The 27,188-nt window shown below is 36.8% G+C and overlaps 1 protein-coding gene across 1 annotated transcript; it reads left to right on the top strand.

Moving 5' to 3' along the window:
* The first annotated feature begins 11,140 nt into the window (after nucleotides 1-11,140).
* Nucleotides 11,141-23,471, top strand: LOC140239916 (tRNA (guanine-N(7)-)-methyltransferase-like). The gene is made up of 6 exons (XM_072319732.1): nucleotides 11,141-11,263; nucleotides 12,939-13,051; nucleotides 16,808-16,992; nucleotides 17,751-17,864; nucleotides 18,855-18,956; nucleotides 20,227-23,471. The coding sequence occupies exons 1-6, from the start codon at nucleotides 11,178-11,180 to the stop codon at nucleotides 20,362-20,364; spliced, it is 738 nt and encodes a 245-aa protein (XP_072175833.1). The 5' UTR covers nucleotides 11,141-11,177; the 3' UTR covers nucleotides 20,365-23,471.
* The last annotated feature ends 3,717 nt before the right edge of the window (nucleotides 23,472-27,188 follow it).

Raw genomic sequence — 27,188 nt, 5'->3', positions numbered from 1 at the left:
TCATGACTATAGAGTGTGTTAAAATTGCGAAGCAGAATATCGATTGAAATGTAATGATACGCGGCAAAACGGCTGATTCATAGTTGGATTTAAAGGGATAGTATAGTATTGGTGGAGATGAGGATTGGGCTTTTAACTTTTTGTGAGATATCAAGAAACCATTTATAAGATAGAACAAAGCATATACCGCTTTTGGAGGGATTCAAAGTATATTGGATGAAAATTGATTTGGAATGGCTGAGACATCCAAACACAAAGTTAAAACAAAGCAATCGTAATAAAGGTGGGTCCCACTTTTTATTTGGATTGCTCTATTTTAGATATCTCAGCCATTTCAAAAGTAAACCAATTTCCATCAATTTAACATTTGATTCCTTTTGGAGTTATATCCTCTTTCACATTTTATGAGAGGTTTCTCATTATCTCACAAATAATGTTAGAAACCAGAAGTTAGGTCTCAACCAAAGCTATACAAGTCCTTTGGTCTATAGTGCAACACCCTCTGAGAAAAATAGGCCTACTAATCAAAACTGACCACAATGCTGCAGGCCTACTTAATGTTTGCCATCACTGAATCTGTCATGTTCAAAATGTTCTTACACCAAAATACATGCCATTCTTTCTTCAGTAATACTTCGTTCTTGGATTTCATTTTGCGTTAAGTCTATAGTTTGTTTCAGGCTAAGCTGAGATTTTCCTAAACTTAGCGATAGGTAAGATTACCGGGCTCCCATACACAAAGGGTTATTCTTAAAGTATTACAGTGTTGCAGACACCGTTGAAGAACCGATACGGATCGCACTGATCTCTTTAAAAATAAATATATCCATACCTACAGATCAGTGGCAGGACAGTACAATCCTGAAACTATCATGTGATACTGGCAGATGTTAGAGAGACAGGCCGCCCTCTTGTGGTTCCAGTAAGGGCAGTCAATCTTGAGGCGATTTCCGACCCGGTTTAAAAAGCTTCGTCAGTTTCTAAACTGCTGGAGGCCGCCCGTTTGAATGGCCAATTAGCCTATCTTATCTTCCTTCATGATCGCAGCGCTGTCATCAGAAGATGATTATCATATATCGAGATGATTATTTTTCGCATTCTAAGAAGGTGACAATAAAATATGTATTCAATGACACAATTAGACCTACTTAGAGAGAGTAAGAGAGGAAGAAGAAGAGCGATTAAGAGATGGAGGGGAAGGGGAGAGGTAGGCATGGGAGAGATCAGGGAGGTAGGGGGAGGCAAATGAAAGAAGAGTGAGTGGTGGAGGGGGAGGCTGGAGAGCGATGGAGAGGGAGAGATTAAAGGGACTGTACAGTACTGGTTGAGGTGAGGATTTAGCTTGTAACGTTTTGCGAGATATTGAGAAACCAATCTATGAGATGTCAAAGAGCATGCAATTCTGAGGGAAATTGAAAGTTTATTTGCTGAAAATCGGTTTTGAAATGAATGAGATGTCCAAAAGTAAGGTAAACAAAGAGATCCTTACAAAAGGCGTGGCCTGTCGCATTTTATCATTATCGCTTTTATGGCTATCACAGTCGTTTGAAAACTAATTTTCATCAAATAAACGGTGAACACTTCTTGAAATTGCATGCTCTTTAATATTAAGAGGTTTCTCATTATCCCCCCCCCAAAAAAAAAAAAAAAAAAAATGTTATAAACCTGAATCGTCAATTCAACCAGTACTGTACAGTCCCTTTAAGTGGAGAAGGAAACTTCAATCATGTTTATGTTGACCACACTGCAGTCTCATGCAGTTCCTGCTTGAAAGAACACACTGTCCCACAGTGTGTTCACAATGTGTTCTCATAGTCGACTACGTGAATTTAAAGGTTCAGTTTACCTTTGGGAGCAGTGATTTCAAAAATGTTCAAGATATCACATTTGATGCATATGTGTAGGTATGTTGTATCAAAAAACATCCTACCATATGAAATATTTGCAATAAAACCTAAAATATAAGGAGATATCAAAGTTTTTCTCAATAAACCATAACTGTACACGGTTTAGTCTGGAAACATTTTTATTATAACTATTGTTCACATTTTGTGTATTTAACAACACTTAACATTGATTCTACGGATTCAAATTTTGACAGTGGTTGTTTCTATCCCTAACTCACATTTTAGATCTATTTTAAAGCACTAATGCTGGGTTTTTGTTTCATCTGCAAATGGTAAATTATGCCTTTAACAGTGTGAAGATGATTTTACACTGTGGTGTGGTTTTTTTTTTTTTTTTTTTTTTTTTTTTTTTTTTTTTTTTACAGATTATTCAAATAGTAAGAGTCTGTTTTACACTTTAAGCTGATGATTCACGATGTGTTCCCAATGTTAAAACGCTACAATTTAATCCGAGTGAAGAGATTTCACACTGTGTTTACTATGTGTTCACGCTGTGTTTCACATTGTGCTTTACAGTGTGGTACACTGTGTTCTCTCCAGGTGGGCATTTATACACACTGTAATGTAATATTCCTCACATTTGAAAGTAACTGAATACTTTTACTCTCATGAGCACTCTTCCTGTTTCAGGAATGAGAGGAATGTTGGGCAGAAAGAGTAATTGAAACTGTTACGGATTTGTTGATGATAATATTACAAAATAATAACTACGTCTTGTGAGTTAGACTATAGCCTGCTATCATGGTTATGTAACGCTTTGGAATGTAACGGTCTTGGCCTCGCTTTCCCTTCGCCCATCTGCGACAAGTCCTTCTCCCTTCCAAGTCCCTTTGATTCTCCCGACGGCAAGCTGTTATCTTCTCCTTCGGGACCATAGTGTCCTCGCTCCACTGACCTGACTTGGCCATGTCCTCAACTTGCCCTCAGCGAATTAGGTCAGTTCTTAGGTCTAGCCTTGTTGCCAATAAGCCAGTTCGTAGTTAGCTCATGTACACATTGGTACAACAAATAATGACCTTTTTCTGCTCATGCGCAAAGTGGAATTACGAACTGGTCTATTAACTGTACTCTCTTGAGGCTTGGTCGCGTGCCGCCCAGGCCAGGGCCAGGGACGTATGAATGGTATAAATACCGGCTCCTTGCACAAATTAGGGAGTAGAGAGTAGAGAGTAGAGAGTCGGATTGAGACTGCGATTGCGGGTTTGGACTGAACACTTGTCACCTTAACACTGCGGCATTAGAATGAGACAATAAACTTGCTACCAGGTCCGGAAGACTTTGTGTCCCCTTTACTTTCTACTAGCTGTCCGACTGAACTGCGTGCTGAGTGTGTGGTGCGATGCTTTACAATACATTTCTCATTAGGTGATCCGAGTATCCTCTCGGATCACCTTCTGTATTTGTACGGATTCTTTGTTGGTTCTTCTTATTTCTGGACAAAAGTTGTGTATCTACTTACTCAAAAAGTTCTCAGAGTATCAATTTCAAACTCATACCATATATGTATCATATCCCAAAGACGACAAATTTTATGTATCACTGTGATCAGTCGACCGTGACGTCACTATGACGTCATTATATGAAAACACATTTTCATTCATATCTCATTAATGGAATGGAATTTTTCAATGAAATTTACGTCACATACATTTCAAGTTATGCGCATTTTACTCATATTCTCAAAATTCATATTTTCTCTTAAAACGTGCGCGTACGCGCGCGTTAAAATATTTGTATGCTCAAATCGAGCTCAATTTTTTTTTGCACACGTTTCAGACCATTTGGAGCATTTTTTGAAAAATTGAAAAAATTGGACGGACGCGTACGCGCGCGCACATATACGCACGTACAGCTCATACGCAATAGAAATTCCCCGTTTTTTCACACTTATCGGATGCGTAAAATGTCAAGGAATATTTCTACCAAGTTTCAAGTCGATCCGACTCAATATGACGTCATACGGGCCCGTCAAAGTTGAAATTCCGCGCGCGCGTCAATGGCAATATACAGTGCAACAATGCAAAAAAACTGCCAATTTTGAATCCGATTTTACTCGTCAGGATGGACGGTGACCCCCCATTTTCTTTACATATTCTGAAAGCTGATGAGTTGTACATGTCATTTCATGGGTTGGCGATGCTGAAAAAATGATTAAAAGATATCAAATTTCTTAATAAATTTTAAAAAGTAAATTTTCAAAATGACGTCATCAAATTTCAAGTTCACTCAAGCGTATCTCACTTATTCTTTTGTTGATTTTCGTCCAAATTTCAATATAATGTAGCTTATTAAATGGTCTTTCAGTCATATAATAACAACATTTTGATTGGATGACGGCATCACCTCGTAAAAAGGGATTAAAAGTAACATTGTCAAATTTGACCAGTTTACGTGTTATCTCTATGGGAGTGCAGTTTTTCTGGAAATGAGAACTGACATGACTATTTTTATCGAGCACTAGCTCACTTATGCTTCGGTGAATCTCTCCCATATTTTAGTATGTTGTAGCTGAGACTTTGGGCTATCGTAAGTGTACCCTTCGTTTTTTCATACGTTGTCGGCATCACGTCCAAAAACTTGGTTGAAATTAAAGCTTATCTTCGATGTATTGAAATATTTCTTCCTTTCTGCAACTTTCTTTGCAATAACTCAAGAAAAACATACCCTATCACCACCATATTTTGCACATGTTTAGTTCTTGTCACGTCCATTATTTCATAAAATAACAACTACTTGATCAGACACCATCTTGGGTATGTAAATTAGGGTCAAAGGTCATAAATGTTTCATCCTGTATCTTGGTGAATACATGTCCTATCTCTCCCATATTTTGCACACGTAAAGACCATATTACAAGGATCATTTCACAAAATAACCATTTTTGGCTCAGATGCCATCTTGTCTGTGCAAAGTGGGGTCAAAGGTCATATGTACTTCTTCCTGTATCTTCGTTATGACGTGTTATCTCTATGGCAGGGAATTTTTCTAGATGTGAAAATTGACATGATTGTCTTTATTGACGACTAGCTCACTTACCCTTTGGTGAATTTCTTCCAGATTTTAGTATGTTGTAGCCAATTTAATACTCTTGAAGTTTTGTTCATCAAAGTTTTAATCGGATGATGTCTTCACCTCGTGAAAATGGATATAATGTAACCTTGTCAAATTTAACCAGTTTACGTGTTATATCTATGGGAGGGAATTTTTCTGGAAATGAAAATTGACATGACGGTCTTTATCTAGCACTAGCTCACTTACTCTTCTGTAAATTTCTCCTAGATTTTAATATGTTGTAGCTGAGACTTTGGGCTATCGTCAAAAATTCTCCGTTTTTTCATACGACGCCGAGATCATGTCAAAAAACTTGGTTGAAATCAAACTTATCTGCGATGCATTGAGATATTTCTTTCTCTCTGCAACTTTCTTTGCAATAACTCAAGAAAAACAGCCCCTATCATCCCCATATTTTGCACATGTTTAGTTCATGTGACGTACATTATTTCATAAAATAACAACTACTTGATCACGTTAAAAACTTGGTTGAAATTAAAGCTTATCTTCGATGTATTGAGATTTTCTTTCTTTCTGCAACTTTCTTTGCAATAACTTAAGAAAAACAGCTCCTATCACCCCCATATTTTGCACATGTTTAGTTCATGTCACGTACATTATTTCATAAAATAACAACTACTTGATCGGACACCGTCTTGGGTATGTAAATTAGGGTCAAAGGTCATAAATGTTTCATCCTGTATCTTGGTGAATACATCTCCTATCTTTCCCATATTTTGCACACGCAAAGACCATGTTACAAGGATCATTTCACAAAATCACCACTTTTTCCTCAGATACCATCTTGGCTGTGGAAAGTGGGGTCAAAGGTCAAATATACTTCATTCTGTATCTTCGTTAGTGTATACGGAATTCGGTACCAAAGATGGCAGGTCTGACTCCCTTTTCTAAATGAGAATCCAAACATCACACGGTAAATATCCCCTAAACGCAGATGAAACATTTATGGCCATGCCTATTGGGATCAGGATTTGAATCGTTGATTTCCAAATAGATCGGATCACCTAATTTGTCAGTGTTGACAAATTCCAAGTCTAGTTAACTGATAACGAATGTTCCCTGTATTCTCATCATCAGAAGCAAGGGAAATTTTACCCACTTTCGTTACAAAACTTTGTAGTGCACAGCAATACAATGTATATCTATACTTTGACATTTCTCTTGGCACACAGTGATTACAATGATAACGATGATTACGACAGTATGTACAATGTATATCATTGTTATTAGCGTCATTTGTTTGTAAAATCATGCATAGACTCCCGACTCTCGCAATATGTTACTGAGTAGTAGTTGATTCTTTATATAGGTTTTGTGTGTATATTTTTCACTTGGTCATGTTCACGATATTACATGTATAACGATAATAGTTTGTGATTTGATTGAATGTTTACTTTTTGTAACAGTTTGAGTATCCATTCAATGCTATATGTAATGTATTAAAAAAACTTTCGTATGTTGTCTAAATGTTTCCAAAGTGAACTTGTGATTAAACTAAATTTCCAAGTCATGTCTTAATACATGGTTGGACAAATGAAGAAATGAAATGAAATGAAACGTTATTCACAAAGTTACAGTAGGAAAAGATAGGTCTTTAGCTCAGATTTGAAGGTATTAAGGACATTAGTTACACTGTTGAACTGGTGCATTACATCTTTGTATAATTTGCCTACATTCTGTATATCGTAGTAATGAGATGTAATGTCAATGTATTAATTTCATTATAACTTTGGAGCTTATGTTATATTTTTACTAAATAATACTTTTAAAAAATCTTGTTATCAATCCACTTGTAAGAAATGAAATCAGATTCATTCTGTGATACTAAAATGAGTTCCAGTGTGAGCATTGGAGATGATAGACTGTATCTGCCGAATATACGGTGCAAATCCTTTCTTTTTTTTTCAAGACTTTTTTCAATCATCCAAAACAGAGAAAATAAGATCTTGTGAGAGATTTTCTACTAAGTTAATGGAATTCTTGCGTCGAGTTGTTTAGTGTTGTAACTGATTGACAAGTTGCCCTACATCGACGTAAATAAACACTGAGTTAATCAACGTTTAGTATCTATGATAAAAAAAAAGGGAAAACTATGCGCGTAGGCCGATATACTCGGGCAGGATTCGAACCAACGAACTCCTGGTCACCAGACATGCGTCCAATCCATCGGACCAGTAGATAATGACCAACTGAAAACAGTTTCACCAGCGCCCTCTTTGTTGAAATATAATACTTTTATAGGGCTCACACTTGTAAATATAATGGAATATCCCTAACCGCATCACAAAATCGCACTAAAAATACTAAAATAAATGAAGAGTTTGTTTGCAAAAACCGATAAGTCCATATTTGCCAAATGGAGATATTTGCGATTAAAGGTCAAGAAAAATAAAAGGAATAATAAGAAATGTTTTGCTTCTTTTGACCATAACTTCAAAAATATACCTTTATAGGTAGTGACCAATATATCATTTAAAAGGTATTATTTTGTAATTTATGACAGAGACCATACTTCAAAATCTTCAAAAATGGACTTATCGGTTTTTGCGAACAAACTCTTCAAATGAAGAAAAAAATAATTAAAATCACAAATGCACTTTGGCAAGTTGTAACTGAATGCTGCAGATATTGAGTATGAATTCCTCTACAAACTGCATTTTGGTTGGAAGATGAAAATCTTTTCGTGGAATTTGAAGGGACTATATTTGATTGGGTGCATGTACAGAAAATGTGCGATTTTTTTTTTTTTTATCATTGAAAAGAGCTCGTAGTCTGGCTTTGCGAACCCTTGGACAGAGTTTGAGCTTAAGAACCAACTCCCCCCCCCCCCCCTTGGAAATTTGATGGATGCAAGGGTATACCTCACTTTTCAGGTTACCGCTGCAGATGAAACACTTCTTTTCTCCCAGCTATTTTACAGATTTTTTTTTTAATTATGCATTTTAACACACGTCTCTATGGGGACATTATTTACCCGTTTGATCCCTATATGCCGATCTTCGGGAATCACCTCTACGTACAACGGATCCGAGTCTCCTGCGAAATTTGGATGCCATGGCAAGGGCTTCCATTAAATTAGATAACCACTGCAAACTAATTCAAGATTTATTTCAGGACGAGAAGACCAATGAATGGGGACTAGGCATAGAGCCAGCGGTAGAGGCGGTCGTTTTTCGCCAGGAAAGTTGTAGGTCTACTCTCTAAGTGGAAACGGTATCACCACATTATTGGAGTCAAGTTCAAGTTCAAATTATTGATTTCATCTCCAATAAAGTGTATTATACATAGAATGAAACGTTTGAATACACACAATGACACGAAATCAGTACAATAATGTAATAAAAAAAAATCTAAACTGAAGTACAATAATGTCTTAAATCTTATGGCGAATTCCGAAACAAAGTTGTTGGTTTTGATCTATTCTCAATGATTCTAGTCATAAGCCTACCACACGGTTTCGCATCAATGACATAATGATTACAATAAAAAAAAAAAGAACACAAGGACACAGAAACACATAAGAGGTGAATTTATTGGTCCCCTACTGATGATTCACACACGTATAATCGGCCCCTCGGGAATGAAGAGATGTACACCAGAGCTGTTGCCTACGTTTTAAGCGGAAAAAAAAAAAACATACCACTGGAGGCGGATTTCACGCCAAACTTTTCGAACGTGGCGTACGTGCACAATATACGCATGGCTGACACGGATCGCTTGGCGCCAAACATCCTGTGAATCAATTAATGTGTTGAACGTCACTGTTGTTGCATGTGTCTTCAAGTAGCTTGTGACTTCAGAAATAACTTATTGAGCTCCAGATAAATACTGATGGCCCAAGTCTGCGTATAATGTTAAAGTTCCTTTAAAGATTCGCATAGACGTAGGTAGAAGAAGCTGCTTCCGTTACATAGAGAGAATCTTTGATTCAGTATAACAGAGAATATCTTGTGGGCTCAGAGTCTATGTTTATAGTTACTCTTCGTTAATATGATCGTATATAGGGCTATGTTAGATCTGTAATAATATGAACACAAAATTAATGCATTCATCATTCATTCATTCATTCATTCATTCATTCATTCCTATTTCATTCATTCATTCATTCATTCCTATTTCATTCATTCATTCATTCATTCATTCATTCATTCATACATTTTATTTCCACACGGTCACTCGCCTCAGCCACAGGTTATTCTTCCACAAGTTTAGTCTAGTTAGCATAGTCTTTTGAGTGGGTACCTCCACTTTGTTTTTTCGTAGAGTGTATAAATCTCTCTCTCTTTTTGTTCTCTTTTTTTTTTGTACTGATCATGTAGACATGAACATGTAGTTATCCCTAGCTGGCTATGTATATTCTCAACGACACGCATGTCAGATTGTTCATATGTCTTTGTACATTCCGTTGAAAAAAAACAAAGAAGAAGTGAAAATAAAGTTTGAATTTGAATTTGAAGTCCGTGCATCTTAAAAAAACAGTTACATAACATCACAGAGGAATATACAGGAGCATGTATACAGTTCATACAAAAAAAAATGAAATATACAATAAAAGCACAAAGCAACATAAAGACAACATCAACATTTGAATTTACAGGCTACAAATTACAATTCCTATACCCTCCCCCCCCCCCCCACACACACACAACGCACACACGAATAGCTCCATAGGCCTCCTAATATTCTAGAACATCTAGCCTGGGATTTGAACCCGCTTCGAGCCCAAGTCAGCTGATCATGGCAGTGACACGAGGATCGATGTTTGATGAAATACCCAATCCATCCATCCTCTTTCATTCTCTCTTATTCACGATTCATCAGCGTCTAACGGCTAATAAATTATTCATTATCTAACGTACGTTTTAATACGCATCCCACCATTCTTTTAGTATGCAGTGTGTATGTATGCGTGTGTGCTAAATTGTTTGTTTGATTTTATTTTCTTAGGCATTATTCCATACAAATACGATTTACTTTCAGTAATATTAGAGAAAACATCCAATTAATACGGATTACAATGTACATAGATCAAGAAACAAAGTAAATCCCTCCATTAATTACATTAACAGAATAATATATTGTATTACCAAATGTCCAAATAATTAACTAAGAATTTATGCAGAAGAAGGACTGCCACTTTATACGGTTGCTTGAACACTTGACAGCCCAGAAAACCTGCCTTTTTTTTTGGGGGGGGGGGGGGGAACGGGCTAGGATCGAGCATTATTAGCAGAGTGGGGAAAGAGACCCAAACATGTATAATGCATTCGGGTTCTATCTATCTATCTATATCTATCTATCTATCTATCTATCTATCTATCTATCTATCTATCTGTCTATCTATCTATCTATCTATCTATCTATCTATCTATCTATCTATCTATCTGTCTATCTATCTATCTATCTATCTATCTATCTATCTATCTTTCTTTCTTTATCTACCTATCTATCTATTTATCGATTTATCTACCTACCTATCTTTCATCTATCTTTATCTATACCTATCTATCTCTATCTCTATCTATCTATCTATCTATCTATCTATCTATCTATCTATCTATCTATCTATCTATTATATCTATCTGTCTAACTATCTATCTATCTAAACTTCTATCTATATCTAGCTAGCTAACAACCTATCTGTCTACCAGCTATAGATCCTTTTTTATCATGTTTATCTATAGGGCCTATCTACCCCTTCATTCATTCATTCATTCATTCATTCATTCATTCATTCATTCATTCATTCATTCATTCATGATCATCTGGGAGGTGATATTTGCTTGGTTTTATAGTTAGGCCTACTGCACAAAGTTTGCTCATGGTACATTCAAGGGAGGTGGTCGAGCTAGTTTAGAGACCACCTCAATCATATTTTGTGGTCTTTATTTTAGGGCAATGATTATTGTACCCCCTGGGCAATTACTCCAGACCCTTCCCCTGACCCTAACCCTAATCCTAATCCTGAGCCCAAACCCTTTGCCTAATCTTAATACAATGTACTCTCACCTTATCACTAACCAGTATTTAGCCGGAGCTCCCTGGTAGGATTTGATCGATCTCTCGAGTGCTGCTGCTTGCATGCCGATATGGACCGGCGCCGCGGCCTGGCGCCTGCTCTGCGTGCAGCGAGCGTGCTGCTGTTTGTGAATGGAGTTATGTGTGAATCCCGACGATTGAAGTTGTCTGCACAGCAAGATGGCAGGGCCTCTGAAACTACCGCAGAAGAAATATTACAGACAGAGAGCTCATTCGAATCCTATGTCCGATCACACCTTTGAGTAGTAAGATATTTTTCGAAATAAGCTGTTTTTTTTTTTTTTGAATCGTGATATTCAAGCAGTATAGAGGATGATAGTGACACCGCGAGAACCTCTTACCGCACATTGTTTGTACCTCAGTCCCACTCCTTTAAGACTGTGTAGTGGAATAGCGTTGACTTCAAGAACGTTCGATCATGATTGCTGTTGCTAAATAATTAGTGTTGTTAGACCCGAGTGTGACTGTTCAGTAAGACTAAGTGGAATAGACCACTTGTTGGATATTCAGCCTATTCATTTAACGAATTTGGAACACATCTGGCACGGTTGTCCTCATGGGCAACTTGATCTAAAGAAACTAGCAAAGCAAGGTTGGCTACGTTTTGTTGATCGCAGACGTGCAGACCTGACCGCCAAGCAGCTCATTTCCACCCATGATGGGTCTACATGCATGCTGAAAGTCGCCCAATTTCCTAATAAAAAAGCCTCTTGTTTAAATCATCACTAGCTTCCAGCTACGTGGTGCCTTGCTCGAGCAGAGCACACGCTTTAGTGTGCCTATTTTATGCTATGCAAACCTCGCAAATCAAATGCGCACAGCTTGAATTCCCAAGTTAATTACGGTACCATTGACCCTCTCTGCAAAGAGATTGAAAAAAAGAAATACTTCAAAAATCCATGAAAATTCCTGGATCATTACCACCTTTTCCTGCAAGTTTCCTTCAAATCCATTACCATTCACAACTTTCAGTTTGCAAACAGACAACCAGACGGCAGGAGGAGGAGGAGAAGCCGTCAACAGGAACAAAATGATGCTGAAAACGTTTATCTGAACAAGAATTAATCTTGAATCTAGTTAGAAAAGAGTGATATTTTGTGACTTGTTTCCGAGTTTAAAAAAAAAAAAATAATAATAATGAATGTACATTTAGTAGATCTCTAGTACATGTACTAGGAGTCCCCTGTTGTCCGGTTTGCCCATGCATAGTCAAAAGTTAAGGGTGTTGGACAGTATCTCTGAAAAAGAAAAAAAAAAGAAAAGAAAAAAGAAGAGTCTGGGTCTAATGAATGGATGTGGCTAGACCTACAATGTATAGACTAGATACATGATACATTTGTATTGATAGGCTCTGTATAGAATTAATAATTTTCTGTAAATGGTCATTTGCAACATGCCTCAGTACAATTAAAAATGACACTTGCTTTAAGACTGCCAATTGCCAGAACCTACAAGTAATTCTCTAGTATGCTTTAACTTTAATTTTTTTTTTTTTTTTTTTTTTTTTTGTTTCAAAAGTTTCAAACTTGGCAAACCTGGTGTAGGTCGGTTTTTTATTTTTTATTTTTTGTTTGATTGATTGTATAAGACACATAATAACTGGTCATTTGAAAGAAAAAACAATCATGTATTTGTCATACGATTTACATCAAAACAAAGCTCGGCATTTTTTCTTCACATTTTTCTCATTACATGCCCAAGGTAACAAAAAGTTACATAGATTTGAAAAACAAGACGTTTTCCGAAAGCATGACTACATTGCTGTCTCAGAAGTATGTGGCATACAGGGGGTTTACACCATGGCACATGAAGAGTTAACGGTCATAATAATGCTGCTGCTACATATAGAGCTTTGCACATTGTTTTGTTCATAGAAGGGGATATATTCTTGATCCTTGATATATGGTTTTCCTCATGTAGCCCTGTCAAGCCATCAGAAATGGACTGGACGCAGTACTATCCCACTGAGCAAACGAGACCGAACCAGAGGGTGGAGCTTCTTGACGTTGGCTGTGGATACGGTGGACTGTTAGGTGAGTTTCTGTTCCTTTTTGCCTAAAACTTGTGTAATAATTGTAATAATATGCATGATGGTAACATACAGGGTATAATTATATGATAGAGCTTTCATTTCCCCTTATTCAGCTGTTCTTAAAACTCTATATCCAGTGCAGGCAGCCAGTCAAAATTACCGGTATTGTAATTTCTTACATGCATCTGTAGTCTGTCGGGAGCATAGACAGGACAGACCAGTCCATCTACAGCTGTTTTGTTGATCCAGGGTTGATATAAAATGAGCATACATGCACAATATCATACTTCTCTGTTGTTTGTTGTTTTTTTTTTGTGGTCTCTGTGAACCTGTACCTTGCTTAATTTTGTGTTTCTTTTCAATTCTTCTTTTGTTTATTTGTGTATGTAAATATTTTGTGTATCAATTGTATTTAAACTGCTATATTGTATCAGGGCATCCCAACACAAGTTATTGTACCTGTTAGTGTAACTTCTTGGGACATATCCTCATCAGATCTCTGTATAGCTGTTGTGTTCCAAGTAAATAATCTTTGTGATTGATCTGATGTGAATGGAATGAATGCATATGAATTTGAATTTGAATTTGGATTTGAATCTAAACTTTTGGAGTTATTTTGCAAACAGACATACAAGCAGACCAATGCCAGCAAAAACATGACCTCCTTACACGTAGCATAAGTAATAAGCCTTTACTATTGGATGCAAAAGCAACAACAAAAATGCACTCAAGTCAAATTTTCTAACAGATACAGTTGAAATACATGTATAACTTTTAAAAGTTTTATGAAACTCTATAGAGAAAAGCAAAACAAAACATGAAGCCAAGAATGGTAATTTTGATCGTATTTATGCTGCTTCAATTCAAAGAAACTGAGCAATTAAAAACATTTGTGAGGTTTTAAAGCTAAGAGAATCAATAGCATCTAGGGGCTTCATGACGCATGGTGAGTTGTTGAGACGAGGTAATGAGAATTATGAAAGTACAAATGTATTATATTTCCCAGAAAATGCAAGACGTCTTGGGACACAGTTAATAGTGCACGGTGAGGCTTCCCAAGGATTTGCAGGTCTCTTCATGTGGCTTCATAGTCATTATGAATGTGAGCAATGACGCTTGCAGACGAATGATTTAAATTGGCTTAGAGATTTGTTGATTTATTTTTCCTTTTCCTCTGATCCTACCGTGACGTTAAATGTCCATTTGTTTTGTTTTGTTGTGTTTTTTTCTGTGGCATCTGATGACATGGGTGTTGCGTGCTCATGTACACTGATTTGTATTTTTTTTTTTGCTTTATCTTAAATTTGCATGAAAGACAACAAATTCAGTTATATGACTATTACGGAAGGGAGGAAAATACTGGTTGTGCAACAACTTGTCACACGTATCATTTCTGACAACAAAAAAATCACCACCACCACCATGCCTGACTAAATGTAACCACAAGATTTTATTCCTCGCCTCGCCTCCAGGGCCATCATCCCCAGTCTCGATCCATCCTCTGCCCCAACTTGAGCTGAATTGTGTGGGGGTTTTTTGTTTTGTTTTTTTATGCCTCCGCCACGAAGTGGTGCCGGAGGCATTATGTTTTCGGGTTGTCCGTCCGTCCGTCCGTCCGTCCGTCCGTCCGTCCTTCCGTCCGTAATGAATTTTGTGGACAAGGTAACTATCGAAACCTGTTGAGGTATCCTAATGAAACTTGGCATGTATGTGTATTAGGGGGTGAAGTTGTGCCTATCAACTTTTGGGTGCACATGCTCAAGGTCAAAGGTCAAAAGGTCAAGGTCAAATACATAAAATTTCACTATTTCCACCATATCTATTGAATGCCTGAAGATATTTTCTTGAAACTTAGTGTATACATGTTTTACCCAATTAAGATTCTCTGGTGAAAGTTTGGGTCATGAGGTCAAAGGTCAAAAGGTCAGGGTCAAATACATGAAATTTCACTATTTCCACCATACATTGTATCTATTGAATGCCTGAAGAGATTTTCTTGAAACTTAGTGTATACATGTATTACCCAATTAAGATTCTCTGGTGAAAGTTTGGGTCATGAGGTCAGAGGTCAAAGGTCAAAAGGTCAAGTAAAAATATTAAAACTTCTTTTTTTTCTCCGTACCTTGGAAAATTGTTCAAGGTATCTTCATGGAACATAGTATTTACATGTACTGACTGGAAGTGATTATCTAGAGAATGTAGGGTTCATGGGGTCAAAGGTCAGGGGTCAAAGGTCAAGTGCAAGACTTCAAAATGTTACTATTACCCTCATATTTATGCAATGCCAGCAGGGTTATTTTTTTACACTTGGTGTATGCATGTGTAACCTAATAGAAATTCTCTGGAAAGTTTTTTTTTTCTTCTTTTTTTGCCTCAAAGGTCAAAAGGTCAACGATCAAGTGAAAGTGCTGAACTAACTTTTTCCTCCATATCTCGAAGTGGCTCAAGTTATCTTGAAACTTAGTACATATTATGCATGTTCTACCTGAAAGTGATTATCTTATGAATTTTAGGGTCAAGGGCCAGATGAAAATGGTAACAATTTACTATTCAATTCAGAAATTGCACTTTTTCTCCACACCTGTACCTTGAAAATTACTCAATGCCTAAATGTATGAATGGGTCAAAGTCAAGTTAAAGTCCTTAAATCCCTAGATACATGCTCTCCTATTCATCCAATTAACCCTAAAGGGGCCGGGCTTTTTTGGCTATGCTCAGGCCGGGGGGGATGGATTCCGCCCCCCCCCTGAGATCTCGGCCATCGGTGGCGCGATCGAGATGAAATTTTGCATGCGTGAGACCTGCGTCATAATCTACAAGATTGTGTCATAAGATTTTTTGAAACAATCAATTTCTAATTTTAATTAATTAATTATGCAAATTAAGCTCAAGATCATATTTTAGCCTAATTAAAAGCATTGAGAGTCTAATTTTTGGTCTGTAAATCTGTTGCAGCATATTCAACGATTGTACATCACAAAAACTTCCAAAATTCATTTCAATTCTTATGTATTTTATTGTTTTCAGAATTTCTTATGTATTTCTTTGTTTTTCAACTTTTGTTTTTTCTTTGTTTTTTCATTGGAAATTGTCACTGACCACTTTTCTACCATAATTAGCACAAAACTAATCAATGAAAGTGATTAATTGTAAAAATAATCAGATTTTTATGACTTTCACGACAGAGCACTGTTTTCCATAGGAAATGTACACAAAATCACAAAATTGTGCCCGTTTTGGGGCGACATTCCGTTACAAAAATGGGCGTGGCTTCGCAAAAGTACGCGCGGACGTCGCAAATTTGGTCTCAAAAGTTGCGCGAGACTTGAACAAACAAAGTCAAGAAGCCTCGCGACGAGGCCTTCTCGCGTAACAGAATTATAGCGCGAAACGTCGAGGGGGGGGCGGATTCCGCCCCCCCCGGCCCTTTTAGGGTTAAACCTACGTCAAGGAAGGTGAACATTCAACACATTTGTGACAAACTTGTCATTTCAATATTTTGCCAATTTTGTGAAAATGTAATCACACATTGTCCACATGTACTATCTAGACCTATTGGGAAAATCATGCATTATGGCGGAGGCATACCAGTCGCCAAAGCGACATTTCTAGTTTTACTTTGCATAGATGCATATTCATGACAATGACACACAACTGATATAATTCTTTTGTCTAATTAGTTTGCCATGACTGCCTTGTATCCAGACATTCACAGCTTCACTCTGTTTGTTCTCCCTGGTTTCCTTTCCCTTGCCAGTTTCGCTGTCCCCCATGTTCAAGGACACCCTCATTCTGGGCATGGAGATTCGCATCAAGGTGGCTGACTATGTGCAGCAGCGAATAGAGGCTCTCAGACAGAACCACCAGGACATGTATAACAACATCGCCTGCATCCGCTGCAATGCCATGAAACACCTGCCAAACTTCTTTGAGAAAGGACAGGTGGGTTCCTTACCCCTTCCCCTACCAGCTTCAAGTCTCAATGAAGTTGTATGGGAACTGCCAAGTCCCAGTTGTCAATGGGTTAAATGATGTTCACATAACAGGCAGAGGGACAAGAGTATGTGTTTTAGTTTATGTACTTTGTACAATGTATTTCTGTATTTTTTTTTTAAATTGTATTATCTTAAATCTTACATGTTTGGTCAGAGGACCAGTGGAATGTAGTGTTCCAAGGGCCTGTTGCATAAAACTTGACATCAAACATAACTTGAAGAAAATCAAACATAATTATCTGAATTCTTAATTCTGAGTGGCTGATGTATGCCATTTACAAATACATGTATGCTTCTTTAGTATGATATTTTACTAATTTGAACTTTTTGATGACAATTTTACCCGTGATTGAACCTGTGATCAAGAACCACGGTGATAAAGTGAAAAATGTACTAAAGTTTCTTTTCTTTGGAGAGAACTGTGGATTTCCCACTTAAGATTATGACAGGTAATGCATTCTTGTTACAGAAGGCAATGTAGTCGAGTTGCGATTTTGTGAATGTTTTTTGACTTACAAAATTCACAGAAATTTATGTTGCACCAATAGTATTCATACATGCTGATGCATCAGTGCGATGGTATGTTATGAGGTAAAAGTAGATGAACTCAATGTGATACTCTGCATAAGATGTTGTATCCAATCTGTGTACATCATTCTAAGGTCCGAATTATTCTTTGCACATTTCACTTTTTTTTTTTTGCAGCTAAAAAAGATGTTCTTCCTCTTTCCAGACCCCCACTTCAAGAAGACCAAGCACAAGTGGCGGATAGTTAGTCCAACCCTGATAGCCGAGTATGCGTACGTTCTCTCTGAAGGGGTAAGAGACCTCATACTGAAATTTGGATAATAGGCAATACAGGCAATTCCCATTACAGTTAAGACCTTGGGACCTGCAGATTTCTTTTGGTATATTAAAATTTTTGTATAAGCAAACAATAGAATATGTAAACATATACTGTAAAACATGATATATTCGCGGCATTAATTTTTTGCGAATTGGAGCCGATGGTCTTTTTAGCGGCAGGAAATTTTCGCGAACTGCCTCTGGCATTCCATGCATATACTGTAAAACGAGGGATGTTCGCGTGCATTTTAATTTCGTGAATTTCGCGAGCGCCAAGATTCGCGAAATTAAAATGCACGCGAAAGTTCTTGTCTTCACTATATGCATTGAATGCCAGTGGCAGTTCGCGAAAATTTCATGCCGCTAAAAAGACCGTCGGCTCCAATTCGCGAAAAATTCATGCCGCGAATATATCATGTTTTACAGTAGTGAAGACAAGAACTTTCGTGTGCATTTTAATTTCGCAAATCTTGGCGCTCGCGAAATTAAAATGCATGTGAACATTCCTCGTTTTACAGTACAGAACCCGTCCTTTTTTTTGACGGTCAAAAGGAATCTGGTTTGGGGGTGTTGAAAGCTCTGAGAATTATTGGAAGGAATAGGTTATCACAATTTTTGGACCTGAATTTTTACTTTGTTGTAAAAAAATTTCTGTTTTAATGGTGCAGATGCATGAGTTGAGAATGAACAACAATTTTGAAGACAGGAATGCCATTTCAATCTATGCAGCACCAAAATGGATTTGTGTTATGTGATTGGTCAACTGCCAAATAAACAATGATAATAATTAAAAAAAAACCAAAAAAACAGAGTGGATAATGTTGCAGTCTTAATTTTTACTTTTGTATCTGGAATTTTGTTGTAAACATGCTTGTTATAATGGGGCTGCACCGTATCTGATAAATGCAAGTACAACACACTCATATCATAATCTATCATACTTATTTTTCATCTCTTCTGTAGGGGCTCGTTTACACAATAACTGATGTTCAGGAGATGCATGAATGGATGGCAAAGCACTTTGAAGAACACCCACTGTTTGAACGACTCTCGGATAAAGAAATGGTAAGTTTATATGTAACCAATTTGTAGGTATCCTACAGAATTACACGCTCTGAGATGTACATTGTAAGGTATAACAACAACTCTAGCAATGTTTGTACACCTTGCCCCCTCCCCCCAAGAAAGAGAATGATGCAAATGTCTTCAATGACAAAACCAAACCAAACGAAAGACTCAAATTTGTACTCCTGGGGGATGTTTCACATAGAACTTAAGTTGATCTTTAATTCTAAGATCAACTTAAAATTATGGTAGGCTTTGTATGACTTTCATATAAGAATGAAAATTTTGGAGATACTTTCATACTTGCATTGATTGATAAAATGAAATAAGGAGTAAAATTTTTTCTTCTGTAAATGTTGATAACAATTTGAAGTGGATTCTGGAAACATTAGATGAAACTGAAAATAGAAACCAAATGGCATACCATAATTTGAAGTAGATCACAACTTTTAAGTTCCACTTAATTCTTTGTGAAACACTACCAAAGGCTTGAATGATGCATACTCCAAGACAAAATGTAGCGCTTTTCATAATACAATCCCAACACTCCAGTTTATATACGAGCGAGGATGTTCTTGGACAATGTAGGTCTGTTCGTCTGTCTGAACAAACTGGGTTGACCCAGACACTAGAAATGTGCTTGTGTTTGTTTTTGTTGCAAAATATGCATTACACCAGCCAGTAAGCCTTTCTTGTATATACATGTATTATTAAAGGAACAAGTGGAGCTAACCAGTGTATGACAGAGGTAGGAGTGATGAACAAACTAAATGTCCCAGTTTAATTTCATAGTGGTACAGTGCTCTCCCATTAAAACGAACACGGTTATAACGAAATTCCGGTTACAATGAAATAAAAATCCAGGTCGCAAAATTATTGGCTCAGTGTTTTTGTATTGTTTATTTGTTCGGTTATTAAAAAATTTTGATATAACGAAAGAAATTTACTGGTCCCGAGGACTTTGTTATAATGCGAGTCCACTGTAATACATGTGCGTTGTATGTAAGAACATTTCATTATTTTGCTGTGTGATGATTATGCAATTATGCAGAATGCTAAATTTTCCTTCTATGCTGAAATCTTCACATGCCTGCATATTTCTGTATCACTTCCCAGTGTTGGGTATTCTTATAGATTGTATGTATCCTATACATGAAGAATTCACTTTTTAGCTACATTTTGTCATGAAAATGTGCTCTATGAGGTTTTTCTGGATGTTCCTATATACATGTATATGGTACTGATATCAGTTTTACTCCTTTTTCTACAGAACGAGGATCCTGTAGTGAAGAAACTATACGAGAGTACTGAGGAAGGTCAAAAGGTCACACGTAATCAAGGAGACAAGTTTCCAGCCGTCTTCCGTCGAATTTCAGACCCGTATGTCACATCAAACAGTAATTCATAGCAGCTCACTTACAACATGTATCAACGTAATCATGTCATTATGTTTCATCTGTATTTATGTGACATTCCTGCCTCCTGTGGGCAGTTAAAATAAAAGAGGAGAAATAAAAGGTTAATATTTTTGATATACTGTATTATCATGTCCATATGTTCGATCTAATAGCATTCTTATCCTGACGCTTAAAGTGAAGGATCACCCAGTATATACAAGGTGTATTATTTTGCAATTTGTAAATAAATGTTAGGAGAATAACAGGTATCATGAAGTAGAAACACAGGGTGGTTTTGATAATCAAAACTCATCAACTGACAATGCATCTGTCATGAATATCTAAATGTTTGATTTGTTCCAAACATCACTGGTAGAATATGAGTGATAATGTGGATGTGGAAGAGTAAAGAATAAGGAACAGCAAAGCATTTGATTTTCCTCCCAAACCACAGACTTCACATTCTCACTGCTTGCAAGATTCAAATACAATGTACTAGTGAAAAAAAAAAATAAATAAATATTAATTTTGGATCAAATACCCAATCTTATGATATTTGAGAATTTGTTTTCATTACTTTCTCAAAACAGGATTTTCTTTGCTTTCGCATTAAGGGCATTTCCAGCTTAAGTGTCATACAATGTTATGGTACAACATTGTATATTGATTCATATTTGTTTCACCTGATCTGGACTGTAATATTGGAATTGTATTTGGACTTACCGCAGCAGAAATTGTAATGAGTAGAATAATACACAAATGAGTATGACCTAATTAGCATATCCTTTAATATGGGAACCTGGTATACCAGGTCCCTAGAATATTGATAAGCATGTCAGTATTTGTGGTCTGAATTCATGTTTATTTCTGCTATCCTAACCACAAAAATGACTGATCGAAAGATTCAGGTTTTGTCTATTATTAAATGATCTATTCTTTTTCTGCGAAAACAAAAACAAAACAAAAAAAACCCGCTTGAATTTTTTTCCTCGGCATGAAATACGATGGGACATTGACTGACATGATAATACACCACATTGGTTCACAACCAAAAGTAGTGCAATTCGAAGTGCAGATGCCAAAGTGCGAGTACCTAATTTGTTTACAATGAAACCTTTGTGTACAGTGTTCCATTGGAACGCCTCCTTGAGCAAAATTCAGTAGGCCTACTGTATTTGGTTTGTTCAATCCCAGTGTCTCTTTTTTTCCCCCCCATCTTTGCATTTTGGTTTCTACCGTGGTAAAGTGTCTGCAGTAAAGACAAAAAATTTGCAGTCCCACAGGCTCCACGGTACCATTTTTTTTTTCCCCAGATGTTTTGCAATTGACTTTTATAGGGATGGACTACTGTCATTCTGTGATCAGGCAGTCATTTCTTACTACTGTGCAGTTTCACCAAAAAAATATATGTGTACTAAGATTTACAAGCAGAAATCAGTCAGTGTGTTTGCACTTTTTTCAACATGAAGATATTTACATGTACATTGTATTGCTTAAAGGCAGATGCAGTGCACCCCTGTTATAACAAAATTCCGGTGAAAACGAAGTAAAAATTCAGGCTACAACATAATTTGCTCTGTGTGTTTATTGTTTGTTCGGTTATAACAAAATTTTGATATAATGAAAGAAAACTGCCGGTCCTAAGGACTTCGTTGTAATGGTAGTCCACTGTATATGGGTACGTGGTGCCTTTAGTTTATCCTTGTGTTCATGTACAAACATCAGACTTGTAATAATCCATATGTTGTATTTTGCAGCGGGGAAATACAATATTGTATATAGATATTGCCCTTTAATCTCATCTGTACCCTGTCCGTCATATGAATTAGTGTATGTGTACAATGTATGTTGGCATAAAACAGATGTGTCAGACTGTGCGTATGAGATGTGGACGTTCAATGTGTGCTTGAGTGTACATACGTACATGTATCCATGCGAGCGTGCTTGTGTGTTCATTCATGTGAGGCATGCAGGACTCTAAGTATACATACCGTGTGCACGTGCCTGATGTCTGTAGTGGTCTTTCAGTAATGCAGGGGTGGGAAGTCTCCCTGATTTCACAGGACAGAAAACCCCCGATACTGAGCAAATCATGAACCATTTTGACCCTTTCTGTGCAGGGACTTAGGACAATTTGTACTGTACAATGTTATGGAGTTTGTATGTCATTAGCATGTCCAGGGAATGTGTATTTTTTCATACCAAATATTTTTTTTTTGAAATTTTCTTTGTTTTCTTAATGTCGTGCATAAACCTGTCTCACATCATGATCTGCTTCCTTGAGCCCCAACTAGTGCATTCTTATGGTAGGGCTGCCATGTCATCATCCTTCTTCATTGCAGTTTGTTATACATTTTGAAAACATTGTTATTCCTCATCCCAATCACTACTGAAACTCTGTACTCAGTATAACTAATTTATCATAAATTCAAATGTAAATGTCTGAAAAGCATCCCGAGGTCTCCTTTAATGTTACACTTATTGTACAATTGATACAAGGTACCCAATTACTGTGTATATAACAAACAAGGTTGCTGGAACCGTTGATTTCACATGTACTGGTACCTCAATATAACGAGTACTCCATTGTAAACATACTCAATAGGCAACAGCCAAATACTGTTATACAAAGGACTCGCGTTATAACAAAGTCCTTGGGACCAGCAATTTTCTTTTGTTGTACATGGATCAAAATTTTGTTATAACAAATGAATAGACAATAAAAATACATAAAGTTGATAATGTTAAGGCAACAAATTTTACTTTGTTGTAAACGGAATTTTGTTATAACCTTGTCCTTTATAATGGGAGTGCACTGTAAAACGTCCAGGAGAAGACAGTGATAATGAACAACACATCACACATTTCTGTGACGCTGAACAATAATTGGAGCTAGGTCACCATCAAATGTTTGAAGGAATTAATAAGAACTGACTTTATTACGAGAGTGCCACGTGTACAATCTCCTTCTCTAGACACTTTGCAATCTGCATGATTTACACAAATTTGCATAATATGCATAATCATACATGTTTAAATGCAGTAATGGGAAATTGGGACCACTATTTTCACTTTTTTGTTCGAGCTAAATGCACATCCAGTGTTGTAAGCAAGCTCAGTTTAATGGAACTTCACTGTAATGCTTATATATTATTCATTTTGAATGAATATCAAAAAGTCTCACGTACATGCTCAACTCATAACTGATTCTACAATTGACAACTTATTCAAGAGGATATGTATTCATGTATTCAAGATTAATAGCACATTCAAAAAAAAAAGAATCTATTTAGATTTTTGGCAGATTTGATACAAAAACTAACGACAGTCAACCTTGCTTAAGTTGACCTTGCCTAAGTCGAACAATTGCATAAGTCAAAGGTCTTTTTAAGTCCTCTTATCTTCATATTCTATTGACTTTAATCCCTTATAAGCCAAATGTTCTCTTCGTCGAAGCTATTTCTTCAGTCCAAATAGATTCGACTTAGGCAAGGTTGACTTGAGGTCTATCTCATATTTCTCCAATACAGGATGTGCAGTGAAATCAGAGTTGTGAATTCAATGATAAGAAGATTATAATTTTTGCAGTAAATTTCCCTGGGAGCTGACGGAGTAATGAACACTACGGGAAATGAGATCTATGGGAAATGAGATCACTACGGGAAATGAAATTGCAGTTTATCCGCTTCCTTGAGGGAGCGGATAAACTGCAATTTTTCCAAATTACAAGTGGAAGAAGTCATCAAATAATTCAATACAGGAAGATGAGGTCTGAGATCTTAAAAATGGATCAAAACAGACCTTCAAGCTGTCAATATGAATGCTGTGTAAACATGTATAGCAAGGTTACTGAGTAGATATGTCACACACCAAAACATGATGATTCAAGTTTTCTTTGTCTTGTACTGAATGAATAAACAGTTGATAAACATAGTAATGCAAATACACAAGTTACAGTGTACTAATAAACAATGTACTGTATCTGAACTTATCTGAACTACATTGCAAAGTAACAGAGATCTTGGATAACACCACATGTGCTACAATGGCTTGGAATGAAAAGCTTGTATAATGTCAATAAAATGTTAATACAGTATGAGAACGTCAAGGAAGTTAAAGCATGGTTTATGCAGGGCTCGACACTGACGGTGGCCCGGTGGCCTGGGGCCACCAAAAATGCAAGTCGGGCCACCAAAATTTCAGAAATGAAGAATTTGGTGGCCTGATCGGGCCACCAAAAAAGGTCGGATGTTTGCCTTTGGGCCACCAAAAATAAAAGTTAGTGTGGAGCCCTGGTTTATGTCAAGATGTACAGTATATTCACTTTTACATGTACTAGTATATGCTACAAATCTCAAGAGGAAATTGAAAACACACCCTCTCACAAAATATCCAATTGCTATACTTTGAATTGGCTCTTTAACGGTAGGACTGTATATGCTATAGCTGATAATACTACTATACTGTTAAAACTACTGTACTACAAAGTATACTACGAAGGACAGTGTACAACTAACTACATGTACTACAAAACTACATGTGTATGTATATGTACTATACTACTACTAATACTACTACTACTACTACTACAATTTGTATATTACTTTAATACAAGCACTGCTATGATAAGACCAATTCTCACTGGATGCACAGGTATTATATGAATTATTTCATGAGCATTGGTGTATATAAATTCATTGTATCGACACATTATTTCAGTAAATCACCAAACTAATACCAAAATATATCGCCCACAATTTACATTATCCCTGTGTGTATATTACACAGTATTGACCCGTCTTGCCCAAAATACCAGCAGAATTATTATTGTTTTATTAGTAATAAATAGACAGGGAATTATGCAATTATTTATGATGACTAATAATATCAATAACAACAATACTTTTCAGGTCTTAAATATGCATAATACCCAAAGAATGTCTGTGTATGATTATGGTACATAAAGACAAAAATATAAAACTTTGAATGTTCATATATCACTAATAAAATCAACAAATCTCAAGAAGGTAAGATTTTAACACAGATTTGTCAATTCATTTAATTAAAATCTGTAATAGGTGATCAACAAGTTACAAAGAAACAAATGCTTATTCCTTGAGTACCTGAGTAAATATACTACAAGAACTACCAAAAATGTAAGGTGAAACAACTGTATAATGTACAGTATGTGTCCGGTAACCATCACAAAACCAACCAATAATGTACATACGTATCTATGTACGTATGATGGAAAATTAAAAAAGATGAGCAAAATAATGGACCATCAGCTCACAAAAGATGCTATAGGAATGATGGTTATGTGAAAATCACAAATTCATGTCATGAGGGAACATACGAGATTAAAACCATGATGGTACAACATCATCCACTACAAGTGAAATATCTGTGAAAAAACGTACAAGTGCTATCCATACTCGAAAGCTTGGAAGTGCAACATATGTGCTCACCAAATACAAATTTGAGACAAGACATAACATTGCTACTTACTGACAATCTCGCAAAAAATCTAGAAATTGCGGTAGTAATCCTAAAACTGTTTTAATTTTGTCCATCCCCAAGAACACAAAAATGCAAGCTGATGGCACTGCCATGGCACCATTGTACAATATACCTGTATGACAGATTTTAAAATCCAGTATAATGATAAATTTGCAGACAAGAAACTAAAGGTACTGTATCTTTGTCACATTCCTTTATCTTGAATGCATGTTAAATTGCATGGGCCTTCTTGATTTTCTCCATTTCCTTAACTAAATCTGCCAGTGTTTCTTAGCATAAATTTAATGTGACAGGCTTGCCTAACGAACCATCATTTCTATGCACAACCCACATTGTTCTTGAAGAGAAGCAATTTTTACTTTGACATCTTTTGAATTTTCATCTTGTTTCATAGGGGTAAAAATGAAAGTCTGTGAAATGGATAAGAAATGAAGTTAACAATACTGCACATACAACTTTGTTTCTTCAAGTTTAAGCTGCAAGAGGTATGTGAGTATACCTAAAGCTTGAAAGCATACTAAAATTCATCTTCCATCTCCAGAGTACGATTATCAAATTGGTAGTCATTCCAGGCTGTGCGAGACTCTGGTCGGTCAGGGTCGGGTTTTGGTGCACAGATTTTGGTCACCTGACTCAGTCCAGGAGTAAACCTTCCACTTTCTTGACCATGATCCACAGCGCCAAGCTGTAAATCATCATTCTCATCTGCTTCGACCCTTGTCCCCTTCAACTTTCCTTCACGCCAGACCCTATACCTCCATATGCACACCGTAATGATGATGACAACCAAGACTGCAACAAGAATGTAATACCAAGGAACGACTGTTTTTGAAGCGTAACGACAGAAGGTGTAGAATCCACACAGTTCTCTATCATCGATGGTCAGGGTTTCCTTGCACAGAACAGCAAACATATCAGCAGATGTATTTCCAGCATCAGGGCGACTGGTTGCCGCAATATCATAAAGGCAGGCTTCGTAGTAGAAAAGGTGAGTACTCTCTAGGGCACGGCAGTTGTTATACAGAGGACTATCGAAAAACAGCAGCTGACAAAGTCTTAGTGCCTCTACTTGAAGGTCAGGAGATGCGAATGAAGGCCTGTGGTCTGGTTCTGTGGAGATTGGAGCAGAAGATGGCATCCACTTTGGCAGGGTATCTCCCAAAAGATACCCCAGAATCTTTCTTGTGCTGGATCCATTTTTCCACACAGACATGGTCTCATTACCCCATCCTTCTTCCATTGGTATGGAAAGGATAATATCACTTTGGAGATTCTCAGTGTACTTCATACTCGCTCTTCTAATGTCCTCTTGATT

Source organism: Diadema setosum, chromosome 16 (assembly GCF_964275005.1).
Source record: "Diadema setosum chromosome 16, eeDiaSeto1, whole genome shotgun sequence".
NCBI classification, from domain to species: Eukaryota; Metazoa; Echinodermata; class Echinoidea; order Diadematoida; family Diadematidae; genus Diadema; species Diadema setosum.
Note: the sequence above shows the minus strand (reverse complement) of the source record. Positions and strands in the feature narration are given on the sequence as shown.

Coding starts and splice junctions, on each gene's coding strand:
- LOC140239916 (XM_072319732.1), top strand. CDS start 11,178: ATGGCAGGGCCTCTGAAACTACCGCAGAAGAAATATTACAGACAGAGA. Junction 11,264..12,938: donor TCCGATCACACCTTTGAGTA/GTAAGATATTTT, acceptor TTCCTCATGTAG/CCCTGTCAAGCCATCAGAAA. Junction 18,957..20,226: donor GACTCTCGGATAAAGAAATG/GTAAGTTTATAT, acceptor CTTTTTCTACAG/AACGAGGATCCTGTAGTGAA.